The sequence below is a fragment of the Chaetodon auriga genome, chromosome 17, assembly GCF_051107435.1.
Source record: "Chaetodon auriga isolate fChaAug3 chromosome 17, fChaAug3.hap1, whole genome shotgun sequence".
NCBI lineage: Eukaryota > Metazoa > Chordata > Actinopteri > Chaetodontiformes > Chaetodontidae > Chaetodon > Chaetodon auriga.
Genome location: NC_135090.1, coordinates 7,550,292 through 7,563,632, shown reverse-complemented (window position 1 = coordinate 7,563,632; position 13,341 = coordinate 7,550,292). Strand labels below are relative to the sequence as shown.

The window sequence follows — 13,341 nt, the reverse complement described above, 5'->3', positions numbered from 1 at the left end:
ATCAGCTTCACTCTCGGGCTGCCTTACGGGATGTGAATGCTTTTATTTTGTAAAGTGGGATTGGCGTGTTTTCCGGTGTCTTTACTAGTTCTTGACACCTCTATCATCACTGCGCCTCGGCACTTCATCTCTGACGTCAGAACGACGCTCAGAGAAAAGCGTGTTTATCAGGGCCCACGATAATAACACAAACGCGCTCCAGCTTTATCTTCGCCTGTGTTCATGTCTGGACCGCAGCTGAAAGCATTCAAATGAACTGTGAGGGTGAAAGTTAAAACTGGTATTCACAATGTAAATCAGACCACTGAAGAACAATGGGTCATTATCAGCTTTCAGATTTCTGCATAACATCCAAGCAGGCTGTCACTGAGGCCGCAGAGTGAGTTGTCCCCAGGCCTCCTCCACCACTCACCTCTCCTCCATCACATCTCTCAGGCTGTCAGGGAGGAATCCAACGCCTGGTGTGTGGTGGTGGTGGTGGTGGGAGGTGTGTTGGTTGGCATAAACTGTGTGTCCCTGTTTTTGCACTGAACCAGCTGGGCAGTGTGCAAGCATGCTGTTATGTAATATTTACAAGCTCCTCTCTGAGATTTGAAGTAGAACCTGTTCGGCTGGTGGCAGCATCTCCCACCACGCTGTTCCACTTCAGCCGGGACTGGGCTGCAGGCTGCTCCATAAAGGGTCGTTTTTAATGAGCACCGGTTTCGAGTCAAGGCCGTTGGTGGCAGGCAGCACTGTGTGGTGATCTGCTTGAGTGGCAGTTTAACAATTATGCATTTTTCCTGGCGGCGAACAGTTCATCCAAGTGTTTGGTCTGTAGAGGACTTTGCAAAATCAAGCTCATGCATGTGGAGAGGTTTTGCCTTGGTTATTCTGATTCTTTCAAATCAGGTGGAAAAAAAAGACAAAGGGGTCATGGTCCACCACTGGCCGGCACTGCCATCTAGTGGAGAGAGCGGTTCTTAGCACAAAACAAACAAACAGGCAATTTGGTCCAGTATTGAAGTCAAATGACTTAAAACATTACCAGGGCTGTAGTGAAGACCCACTTAGTGGATTATCCAAATGAATCAAAAGCAAAGAGGAGATGAGGAAAAGTAGGTAATAAACACGTCAGTATTGTAGCGGCCCAGTAGACCTTCCAGCAGGAGCTCTGGGCTCTGTATTTAAAGTGATATCTCATTTTTTAGCTGAGTATGATCTGAACCAACTCTTTCCTCTTCCCTCATCAGTGTAAAAACATACTAGAAGAAAACGAGTCCCAAACACTGAGGAGTCTGGATGACTGATCATACTCTTCATCAGAACAGTCACTATGCTTAAAATATTACAGCTTTAAATCAGGAAACCCTCTGCACCTCTGTATGATCTCACAGTATGCTGCATCAGTAAAAAGGACAGTGGGTGGGAGATGGTAAGATTATGTAACAACCCTCCCCCCAAAGTTTATTTATTACTGATCCTGTGGTTTGAACTGACTGATACCTCCCTAACAGATCCTTTGGCTTAATGATTGTTGAGCCGAGCGACAACTGACTCACTGTTACCTGTATGTGAAAACAGCTACTCAATAACAAACCAACCATAGATGAAGGCTGAAGCACTACACCACTGTATGAAGGCTGAGCACCTGCAGACTACATTCTGCATTCAGCTGGATACTCCATCCAAATGTGTGTTCAGTTCAAGATCACGTTCTGCAGAGCCCTTCACATTCAGATTTTAAATATTAATGTAACACACTGGAGGCTGGCATTTAGCAGTCCACAGAGTTCACTCGTAATGACAGCAGAGGTGAAAAATCTACTTGAACCATGACATGTTTTGCCAAGTGGACAAGAAAAAAAAAGCAGAGGAGACACAGATGAACAATTGAACAGGAGATTTATTGAATGAAAACTGTTCACTTCTTTGCTGCCTCCTTCTGGAGCTTCTTCACCTCATGCTTGATGATCTTGTTCCTCTGCAGAAACAAAAACATTAGGAGTATTCATTAAAAACTGCTGTAGGATCAACACAGCTTACACTTAAACTAAGGGACCCTTTAAATGGAGGAGCTTAAGTCAGGCTGCAACTCAGTCAAATAATAATCAAATCTCATCTGCCGGCCAAAAAGTGAGCACTGACAACAAAGCTAACATAACAATGCTTACTCATAGGCACAATTAATGCCTAGTCCACATGTATGCTGGGATTTTTCAAAACGCCCTCTTTTTTTTTTTTTTTTTTTTAAAAATCAGTGGTCATGTCAACTGGAATATTTTTAAGAATGAAGAAGGGAACCCCTGTTGAAATATGTGTGGATGAGGCATAAATCAAACTGAGCCATCATTAATCTCATTAGCTGCAGCAGTTTAGTCAGCCGTCTGTGAGACGGCGCCGATGACTTTCAAAACAGCTGCGGCCAACAGCAGCACAACATGACCCGCCTCACAGAGCGGGCTGGAGGATCGTCAGGGTTCACCTGAGAGCTGGCCTCACTAAATCAACCATGCTCACCCATCTCAAAAGTGGACTCCTTATAACTGAACTCATAATGAACTATAAGGGTGTCTTGTTAGGGTCTTATTAAAATGGACACTGTACTGAATGACATCGCAGGTAACACGAACACATGGAGAGCAGCGTGTTGAATCTAAATGAAAACAATTAGTCTGAGGGAGAACAGGGATGCAGCTAAACCTGACTACACTTAGAAAAATCAATCATCCAGAATAAAAAATGAATAAAATAAGTATTTACTATTTCAGTAGTGCTCCTGACAATTACACACATGCTCAACACAAGTTTTTCTCCCGGTTTGTTTGTACCAAACAACCATGACTGATGCTGCAATCCACTGCACTTGGAACTTGGTTCCCTGACACAAACACACGACATCAGCGCAGTGCGGTGGCGCACACTGTTAACAGTAAGCAGAATTACCTTTAACATCAGTTTGCTGCAGCCATCTGTATTCCTGAGCAGATGCACTGAGATGTATTTATGACTCAAAACTACTAACTTGCAGCTTGCAGTGGGTTGCAGCACAAGCTTGTGTCTTTTTGCATGTTTTGCAGTAATGAAACCTGCCTAAATGAGATAATTTAGCAGTCTCTGCTGCACTTACCATTCTCTTGGCCTTCATCACCTTGTAGCGGTCAAAGTCGGTCATTTTGGCCCTCTGCAAAGTTAACCAAGAACACAGCGTCAGGGATACGGCCTGAATCACCTTAGCTCACCATTTGGACATGCTGGTGTGCAGCACAACCTCAAAAGTGGGGAAACCCCTTTAATGGAGCACGGTCACTACAGTTTAGCATTGAGAGGGGAAAAAATGAGTTTAAACACAGCAACTGTCTTATTTTGGTGTATGTGACATTCAAGCTAACTGATAAGTGTTGGTGAGACTGTACAATATATCACCAATGTTAAGGATGTGTTAACCAATCCACAGTTTCCAATAGCTGCTGGAGGGGAGTTATGAAATACATTCTTAACCTCTAGAAAAAAAAGGTAGAGGCACCATTTCACACAACACGGGTCATATGTTTAGTGAGTGTATACCATCGTCTAGTGCCTGAATTAATCATGCAAAATACATGATGCCATCAGGATCCGTCAGGTTCAGCTCAGTAATGATTGTTCAGTCTCACACATCATACATCTGAATAAATCTCACACGAGAGAACAGCTGTCATCATACACTAAGCTGGACGCACATTTTCCATTAGGTACTGGATTAAAGTTAGTTTTTCATTTTAAATTGATCAGCACCTGGAGGAAACCTTGCAGTGTTGAGCAGCACATGTCATCTGTCACACATGGCAATGAAATGTAACTACACAACACAAACCACCACTGCACCGATATTCAGTACCCCCCAGATGCTCTGATAACACACTCAGGTGAGATGGGAATCTGTATCTTCATCTACCCGTTAACAACTTTATCCCAACAACTACTTAGGCTTTGACAATAAGAGTCAATGACGGCATGTAAAATATACACTTCCAGCATAACAACTCAAATTCAATATTATTTATCCATGTTTGATCCATTTTAACAAAGTTTACAGAACAGCTACAGACTAAACAAGATTAAAATCTTCAACTTGTCCAACTATTAAGCCACGTTTTCGACATTTCCAATATCAGCTGTGCCATGTCTTAAATAACACAACACCCTATGGCTGCAAAAGCCAAGAAATCCAACAGTAAATCCAAGACACTGCTCCTGCGGTAATGGTGTCTCTCTTAGATGCTCCTGTGTATTCTAATATCTAATATGATGGTAGAGACCAGAAACACAAACACAGCCTTTACCTTCTGTTTAGCCTCGATCTTCTTGGCCCAGCTGCTCTGTTCCCACTTCTCGTTGACTCCGGCCTTCTCCCAGGCTCTCCTCACAAACTTCTGGCGGGCACTGTGAACCATTACACGCAGTCAGTACTCAGACAAGGCATTATTAATGTTTCATCACATATAACCAATTCATACATAGATTTCTAAAGAAAAGACCCCAGAGTTACTGCAGGCGAGGTAGTCACAATGATATACTTCTGTAAGTATTTGCAGTGTAGCATGCACACAAATCAATAGACCAGCTTCTGAAAAGGATTTTTGGTGGTAAAGAGCTGACCAGTGCCCCCACTCACCTGTGGGGTACTTTGATGACATAGTCTGTGAGATGCATGCACTTGAAGGGCATGGCTTGCCTCTTCACGCCTGTGCATGGACCATCAACAAGAGCCTGAAAAGGAAGAGGGACAGACAACAATATTAACACGTGGAAAGTGGGGTTAACACTGATAAATCAACCATCCTCCGGGGTGCTCACCCTGTTTTGGTCGATGACATCTACGATGGCCACCAGCTTGCCAGCATGGGGTCCGAAAGAGACGTAGGCAACACGGCCGATCTCGACGAAGCGTTTGAACACCTGAGAAAGACACCAGAGGACCGCATATCATAAACGACTGAAACTGAAAAGCAGGCCGGCAGCAGTATTTTCTTGGTCTATTACATATAAGTACAGAGGCACAACACAAGTGATCACTTCCAGGACAGCAGATCAGTGTACAAGTTGAGGAACTGTCCGACTTAAAGTGTACACAGCTTGTAGCGCTGCACTTGATCGCGATAGCTCATACATACTGTTACAGTAGCTAACGCTAGCTAAGCTACCTAGCTAACGTTAATGGTGCTGCTAACGACTTATGTGCTGTTCACAAAACAGAACCGGACTTAACAGTGAACATAAAGTTAATTTAATGTGAAAAACGTCGTAAGCACATGGATAGAAAGACGATGTTCTGAGGGCAGAAGAGAAGGAATGGGTTTACTTAGCCGATCAGCTCTCGGCCCTCTCGGCTTTCAAGACCACGTTGTAATGCGGGCAATAGCCGACATCTTACAGACATAGCGATAAAACTTAACATAAACCTACATTCCCTTATTAAACACTCCACAAATATGCGTTTGAGTATGTTAGCAACACACAGTAATGCTGTTGCTTCAGAACAGTGACATATATAAAAAGAAATTTGACTTAGAAATGCTAAAACTCTCATGGCGAACTCACCATGATGGCAGTCCGGGAGCAGAAAGGCCGTCACAGCTTCCGCTGGCGCACATAGGGCTTCCGCTTGATCGGTACGCATGCGTAGTGTGTCTTGTTTATATTTTGACACGAGTATCTTAAAAAACGGTCTTTCGGTATAAAATGCAACAATATTTTGAGAATATATACAAAGTGGGACCAATCTGATGTGAAATAGATGTAAAATATGTCAGGGTCCACTAGATTAAAAACTTCTGCGCCATACTCTCTTGTTGCCTTCACGGACACTTTGAGATATCAGAATTAACACCAGTGCAATCAAAACTGCTAAGCCTGGTAACGCCAGGCATAAACATGACGAAAAAAACCACAATTTACACGAAGGTTTCCCATAAGTGTTTTTGGAAATGGAAAAAATGTAAATTACTGAAACTTGGACTACGCGACTTCTTCCTTTATCTAACGTTTCCCCAACTTTGCACAATCTGCCTCTATAACGCTGATTTGTAAAAAGGAAAACATGCAGGAAAAACGGGTTCCTGTTTGTAATTTCCTCTGACATGCTTCTGGTGCATGATGGAGATCGAGCCCAACGATTCATTTAAATGTGGAGTTGTAGCTGAAGCTGAGGGGTTGATTAGCACAGCTCTTGAAGGCAGCACAGGAGCAGGGAGTGGCGTGAAGCGGAACGGACCCAAAATGTGATCTCTGAGCCCATAATTTCCTTGAGGACTACGAACGCTTCAGTCTATCCTCCACCTGCGGTAACTACTCTTATTCCAGTTAATTTAATAAACGTAAATGATCAAGCATTTGTCTCACATTTTCTATTTATTTATTTCAGAGTGAAGGTAATCCCTTAAAATAATGCCGTAACATAAACAGTGATGATAGAGAAGAAGGCATACGCATGTTTTTTTGTGCCTGTCATACACCGCACTAAACACTGTTTTCAAATTCAGGATTTTAAGGTGTGATTTCAGTTTCAGTTTTCATTTCTGATTATTAGGAAACACAAAGGCTGACGTCCGTAGCTTTTGATTCTGGCTGGAGAAGACATGCAAGAAAATGTTTTTATGTTGTTTCCTTGTTGTTAACTTGGGCACTGAAAGTCAAGGCGCTCCTATAATACAGAATTTTATTGTACGTTATTTCCATAAATGCACTATGTATGATAATATTATTATACTATTGTTTCCTAGGTGACAGAGAGACAGAATGGCTGATGGTCCACTGAAGTTCTGCACGTAAGAACCAGCTTTGTGTTCTATTCAAACAGTTTTGAATTTTAAAAGCAAGAGCTGAAGAAGCAATGCACCTCTCTTCCCAGTATCTTGTCCCACTGCATTTTCAATAGTGGCCAGTTTGAATACTGGAAAGGAGTTTAAATGTAAGGCAGTTCCAGTCATTGCTCTCACACTGAGCCTAGTCAGCATTTTGCCACTTTCACATGAATATTCTGTTCTGTCATCATCATCATCACTACATCATATTCTTCTCACAGTGGTCCAGTAAACACTGCTGTGAGCCTCAGCTCTTCTTTTAGCTCTTAAATCTTTTCTACCTTTCAGGCCGGCATCTGACATACTTAACTTCCTGCAAAGCAGCAGGGGTAGGTACAGGTAGACGACACACACCTTTACCTCACACATCATCGAAGCTTGCTGTCATAAGTTTTTTTTTTCCATATTCCATCAAACCCCTCTTGCCTGGCTTTGTGTTGCAGGTCCAGATTACCTGACATCCGTGTCAGACCTTGTGTCCAGGTGTAAACGCAAAACTTGCGCCATAAAGAATCCAGCAGGTGCCACATGGACGATAGGAGACCTGGATGACACCATCTACAAAGAGAAACATAGCAAGGTGGATGGGTGGGGAAAGTTCTACCTTCCAGAGATAGTCAGCATGCAGGTTGTGGGTGTAGTGGATTGGACCTCGTGCCCGTGTGACCAGCTCGTTCTGATGACCTGTGAGGATGAAAAGCTGTATGCCTTCGATGGAGAGGAGCTGCATGTGGTGGCTTCAAGCCTGAAGCGGCTATTTGAGAGCGGAATAGAGTATCCAGCATCCAAGAGCTACTACTACGGAGAGGCCTTCAAAGATATGGTGAGAAGACGAAGTTGCAGGGAACAAGCAGGGCATTGATGATCGATCACCTGTGGGCACTGACAGCCTTTTTTTTTGTTTGTTTTCTGTGTTGTCCGTTGCATGTAGACTGAGAAGGACTGGGATAAAGTGAGGAAGGGTGCTGTGGGGAAGAGTTTGGACCAAGCACATCATAAACTGGTGACAGCAGAAAAGTCCAAATTTCTGGAGCTTCTCAAACCCTCTGCTGGTGCGTGTCTTCATCTCTGCTACAGGCTAAAGATTAAGGTCACATGTTTCAAGGATATCAAAACATCCAGAGCAGCATATTACCTCTACAAGTTTACATTAAGAAAGGCTATTATGTTTGATTTCTATGTCACACTCACACATATTTATTCTGTATTGAGTGATCTGACTTGTTCCTTCTCTCTCTCTCTCTGTCGCCTCTCCAGGAACCAGCAGCTGATGCATTTGGTTATTGTTCTCTTTGTGTTGATGGCTGTTGTGTAAGAAATGTAAATGCATTAAACCACATTGTTGCATTAAACATTAAACAGTGGTTATCAGCCCAAAGGTGTTGACTGTTTTTTTTTTATGGAGTTCATGGAATCACGCAGATAGCCGACAGATTGAAGGAAAAAACGAAATGAATCAGTGGACAACAGTGTGCCACACAAAAAAATCAACCCAAAGAGAAGCAACTGGAGCTCCCATTGGCCAGCTGTTATTTTCAGTGTTGTTTAGTACAGAAATATGAAAAAAGAAATTGTTTTTAGATGACCATTGTACACATAGTATTATATAATAAAGATAATATTATGATACTATTGTTCATTTATGGTATTGAAACTTTTAGTAACTGAATACTTTCTTTCACCTCTGCTTTAAAAAACAAAAAAAGGTTTTCGTTCTGTTCAGGCAGGCTGAAATCAACACTGACAAACCACAAGATATGAGGAAGTTGGCATTAGACTGGGTTTAGTGACTAAACTGAATAATCGAGAGGAGTTCACATGAAGAGGATACACCCAGACACCACAAAAAATCACAAAATTGACACCAAAAGAAAGCTTTTTAACATCAGCCATAGTGCTGAGTCACAGCCGTTAAACACATACAGTCGATAAAAACTCAAGGTTTCTTTATTAGTAGCCATGCTTCAGTTTACTTTAGCACCGCTCCAAAGTACAGAGTGCACATCCTGTTTCTGCTGTACAGTGACATTGCAAAGACTTCCTTCTTAAATGAGAATCGGGGGAAGGGCTTCATTCTTTCTTTCTGTTTCTCTTTCTCACAACCTGCAGTACAATGGTGAGTAGCTGCTTTCACACGGTTTCCAATGCCAGTGTTTTCTACCATGCTGATTAAATTCGACCTGGCTAACCTCATGTCTGTTGTCAGTGAAATGTGTCGTTGTAATGTGTCGTGTGTTCTTTCCAATGCCATCAGACTTCTGCGCAGAGGATGACGAGGTGAGTCAGCTGATTTACTGAACAACAAGTGGTCACTGCTGCATTCTGCTTTACAATCCCCTACAAACCACTGATGCTTGTTATTTTAGGGAAGAGGAATTCCTGAAAAAGAAGGACCTTTTCAGAAGGAATGCTTTCTTGATTATCAATGAAATGTTGAGCCTGAGTCCAACACATCCTTCAGTGTTAGTGGATGAGGTACGTCTGATGGGGGCTGTCATGAACTTCTCAGTTTTTTAGAAATAATGCATCACTGTGTCATTGTGTATTTTTCGTGTGATTTCACATCACAGGTTCTTCACAGCATCTTCTTTTTAGGAGAGATCAACAGGCCACGATACAGCCCAAAAGATATTGTGAGTGATGATGACATGTTGAATGTGTTGAAGGGCCGCTACCCTCAACCCTTTAAATTCTACTCCTCTCAACTACCCCAGCGGAGTCCAATTTCCTGTGTGCTAGACATGGTAAGATCATAGTTTGTCAAAAGATAACCCAGTTGTTCCCTGTCAAGGTGTATAGAATTGCTTTTTCTCCTGAACATCCTCAAATATTACAGTGTACAATCAATGCACACCATAGCATTTCACAAGCACAAAGCATGACCTGCTAAATGAAATCACATTTGTGGCGATTAAAGCAACTTGATCATATTTGTCATTGTTTGCAGATGGTGTTCCTGATTAAACAAAAGAATGAGAACGAAATAATCAAAAGGCTGCAAGAGCTCATCCTTCAGCTGAAAAAGGATGAAGCAACAGATCTGGTCTCCTACGTCATCTGCGTCTCTCAGCGCAACAACAACCCAAATTCCGACAGGTACTATGGAGTGTCCATGTCCACTTCTGGTCGCAATCCAGGACGAATCATGATTGCTGCGTCCTGCCTCAGCACCTGGGAGACTTACGTAGCCGGTGCAGTGATGACGTACTATCCAAAGAAGGAGAAAAAGGCATATTTTGATGGAACCATCAAGCTTCCAGAGCAGGTCAGGTGTCAGGCGTTTAGCCTCAGTCAAGGGAGACCAATGCCTCCTTGCAGATCATGTGGGAATCTGTTTGGTTTGAAGACGAGTGAAAAACAAGAGTGGCCTTATGGCAACTGCGCTGAAGCTGAGAGTGTGAGTAACTTGCTCAAAAATGAGAGAGAAGTGAAAGAGCAAGCACGACCAACATCTGAGACGTGCACAGAAGCCAACAGGCAGGAGGCTAAAAAGAGTGTCCTGAAAGAGCTCACAGCTACTCTGCGCATGCTGGAATTTAAGTGGGATAACAATTTCTACACCCCACAAGCAGTTTAATCTTAAAAAGGGGAAAATATTCCATATTAGATATTGATGAAGTGCAATTCTCATGGTCCTTTATTATAGAGTGACCAGATAGATCTCTTTTGATGTGTTTCTGTATCAGTAAAAACTTCTCTTAAACTTTTTACGCACTGAAATTCCTACTTGTTTGTGGACATGGAAGTCGTGATCCGAGCTGTAAACGTGTCGTGCTTCATCGCTGCAAATTGTTAACGCTCTTATTACTGTTACAATAAAGTCATGGCAAAAGATGTCAGCCAAATGTGTATCAACTGTTTGAATGAAGCATGCAGAAGATGCAAAAGTTGATGTACCGATCATGTTATTCACAATAAAATGGTGCTGATTTAAACTCCTGAAAGCTCATTGCGATTGTTTGCCAGTATATACAACTCTACAGAGAGAGTACCTGGACTCATGAGACCAACGTACATATTTCCACTGACCTTGTGTTTCTTGGCCTGAGCAATTCAACTTAATGCTTCATTTTGATGACACTTCTCAGTTTCTTTAATTATTATTATTTATTTCATTTAAAATTACGTTATCAGTCTTTTAAATCAGGAAAAAAATTATTCTTTTTCCATGGAATCCATCCTCCTTTCTCCCACCACCTCCACTGTGTCCAGGGGGCATCGCAGGACAGAGCTGACACTAACCAGTCTGTTAAGTCTCATCCTGTCAAGAGTCAAGACGCTGAATGACAGTAAAACACTTGAAGGCGATTTCTAATGTAAAAGAAGAAATAAGTAAAATCAAAATAATTTGAAACACAACTCATGTCAGTTACACTGACTTTTCATGAGGAAGGCAGAAAAAGTGAAGACCATCAATTTTCTGCTTTAAAGGGTCGAAGTTTACTGAGACACCATTGTCCAGTTTGGGTCAAAAAACAAAACAACGGATGTGTTTGGACAAAATTGTGTGGAAAAATGCTCTTGTGCATTATAATTTCAAATCTGAAAGTGCACTCAAAGATCTGGTTCAAATAAAGTGCATAGAGCAGAGTACAAAAATACACACTTCTACAGTGCACACATAGGTGTACACTGTATGTATTAAGTGGCAATAAAACTGAAGAAAGATGACTATGTTTATATGTTACTGAGGTGTGTGTGTGAAGAAACTGCTGTTCATTCTAATGTTGGACTACAGTTTCACTGCCATTAGGCAATGAGCTTCAGGACACCCACAACACACTTGAACCGTGTAGAATAGCCTTTAAGTGAGGTACAACCTGTAATGAAAGTGTGGGACCACATGTGAGACTTGAACTGTTTCAGCTGCTTTTAAGCTACCAAGCTATTAGGTTTTTGTACAGGAGCAAATGAACCCAAATGCTGAACCTCAGACATGAGTCCACTTCCAGTTTACTCATGACACAGAGTGACGGGGTGCAGGCTGGAGCATGAAGGTAGGCACCTGAGCACAAAGGACAGTCAGGATTCAGGAAGGCAGCAAGCAGACAGGGCAACTAATAGCAAAAATATTTAAGTGATCTTTGGAATCTCAGTGGCAAAGATGCACCACTAGGTGGCAGCACACCCATGTTCACTTCAAATCTGCCATGGGCTCAAACTCAAAATCATCATTTCAATATCTGTCTTAACTGTTGAGGACTCTAAGCCAATAACAGCAACATCTTTTCCTCACACTCTGGATTTGACTGGAATTAGGAAGTGGAGTGTAGACGCTGTACCAGCTGTCTTGTTGGGATCCTATGAGTCCACTTCATGGGTTACTTCCTCCCCCACCGTCACCTCTGACTGGCCAGACTGCTCCTTTCACACCAGACAAAGACAGGAAGCCATGCTGTGATCCACATAATATTTCCCCATCTTCTAAAGGAAACACAGGTGTCAAAGTGCGACAAGAGGAGCAAATTATTCCCATTCATCTGTCATCAGGTAGTAACTCAGGCTTATTCATTGCAAGGAGGAATACAGCTTATGGCGTCACATTCATGAATTTAATGAAAAACTATGCAAACAAAATAAAGGTTGCAAGTTTACACAGATTGTTTTGGCCATCTGTGGTCAGGGAAGAAACTCAATTGGCACAAATTTGGATTACATTACTGTATATCTACCACTTCATTCAAGCCAAATGTTGACTAATGTACTAATATGCAGGCCTGTCTGTACCTGTGCGCGGGTTTTTGACGTTGCTGAATCAGAAGTCTTGAGAACCAAACAAAATGCCATTCTTCTGGTGATGGGAAATGCGATTTATTTTCAGCTGCTACGTCATAGACGCTTTGTCTGGCTTTTCCTGTTGCCCTCTCTCCAATAACATGTTTGTTTTCAGGTCTATATTTGTGCAGCCGACTGCTACCGATGGGGGGAAATCCTGTCTGACCTCTCAGCCCGCTCTGATGAAAACACTGGCACTTGGTGACGTCCAGGAGACAGAATGTTAATTTTTCTTTAAGCCTTATGTAACTCTTAGCTCTAATCTTTGTTTGAACAGGCAATCCTCGGTGCCTTACGGAAATATAAGGCCTTAGCATGGAAGCCGATGCCTTGTTAGAGCTCTACAAAAACATCCTTTACTATGAGAGCACAAATACCATATGCACACATGATGAGTGCTGCATCACACTTGCGTGCACACACAGACACACGCAGATGGTTGCAGTTAAACTGTAATATTTTCACTGACGTTGCGCTTGGTGTTTCATGTCTGGAAATTCTGACTCATGCTTGTTTGACAAATCATCTCTGATCTAATGTAGGCTTTGTTAAATCACCCGATAATGCATTAAAGCGTGTTTGTAAGTGAAACAGATGCGCGGATAATTAACACACATCAGCATCCCTACGCTCAGATGTGAGGGTGCAGCTACAGTATGATTCATTCATTCATTCTCTCATTATTAGGCACACCTAGTTGAAACTAATGCAGTCTAATACGAAAGTCCTGCCATAGATAAAA

General features: G+C 42.2%; 3 protein-coding genes across 4 annotated transcripts; 2 read left to right on the top strand and 1 right to left on the bottom strand.

Moving 5' to 3' along the window:
• Positions 1 to 1,867: 1,867 nt before the first annotated feature.
• On the bottom strand, positions 1,868 to 5,687 carry rpl14 (ribosomal protein L14). Its single transcript, XM_076753750.1, has 6 exons — positions 5,563 to 5,687; positions 4,819 to 4,920; positions 4,637 to 4,731; positions 4,305 to 4,404; positions 3,110 to 3,163; positions 1,868 to 1,963 (listed from the first exon to the last, which is right to left on the bottom strand). The coding sequence occupies exons 1-6, from the start codon at positions 5,563 to 5,565 to the stop codon at positions 1,904 to 1,906; spliced, it is 414 nt and encodes a 137-aa protein (XP_076609865.1). The 5' UTR covers positions 5,566 to 5,687; the 3' UTR covers positions 1,868 to 1,903.
• Positions 5,688 to 6,180: 493 nt separating this feature from the next.
• LOC143335378 (uncharacterized) lies at positions 6,181 to 8,202 on the top strand. 2 transcript variants are annotated; one of them, XM_076754769.1, is made up of 7 exons: positions 6,202 to 6,305; positions 6,551 to 6,601; positions 6,744 to 6,788; positions 7,113 to 7,153; positions 7,268 to 7,647; positions 7,756 to 7,876; positions 8,082 to 8,202. In XM_076754769.1, the coding sequence occupies exons 3-7, from the start codon at positions 6,760 to 6,762 to the stop codon at positions 8,093 to 8,095; spliced, it is 585 nt and encodes a 194-aa protein (XP_076610884.1). In that variant the 5' UTR covers positions 6,202 to 6,305; positions 6,551 to 6,601; positions 6,744 to 6,759; the 3' UTR covers positions 8,096 to 8,202. The 2 variants fall into 2 exon arrangements, with proteins under 2 accessions (XP_076610883.1, XP_076610884.1); XM_076754768.1 differs by lacking the exon at positions 6,551 to 6,601 and having other exon boundaries at positions 6,181 to 6,305.
• A 686-nt stretch (positions 8,203 to 8,888) lies between these two features.
• LOC143335546 (uncharacterized) lies at positions 8,889 to 10,756 on the top strand. Its single transcript, XM_076755063.1, has 5 exons — positions 8,889 to 8,940; positions 9,079 to 9,101; positions 9,191 to 9,299; positions 9,395 to 9,568; positions 9,772 to 10,756. The coding sequence occupies exons 1-5, from the start codon at positions 8,938 to 8,940 to the stop codon at positions 10,399 to 10,401; spliced, it is 939 nt and encodes a 312-aa protein (XP_076611178.1). The 5' UTR covers positions 8,889 to 8,937; the 3' UTR covers positions 10,402 to 10,756.
• The last annotated feature ends 2,585 nt before the right edge of the window (positions 10,757 to 13,341 follow it).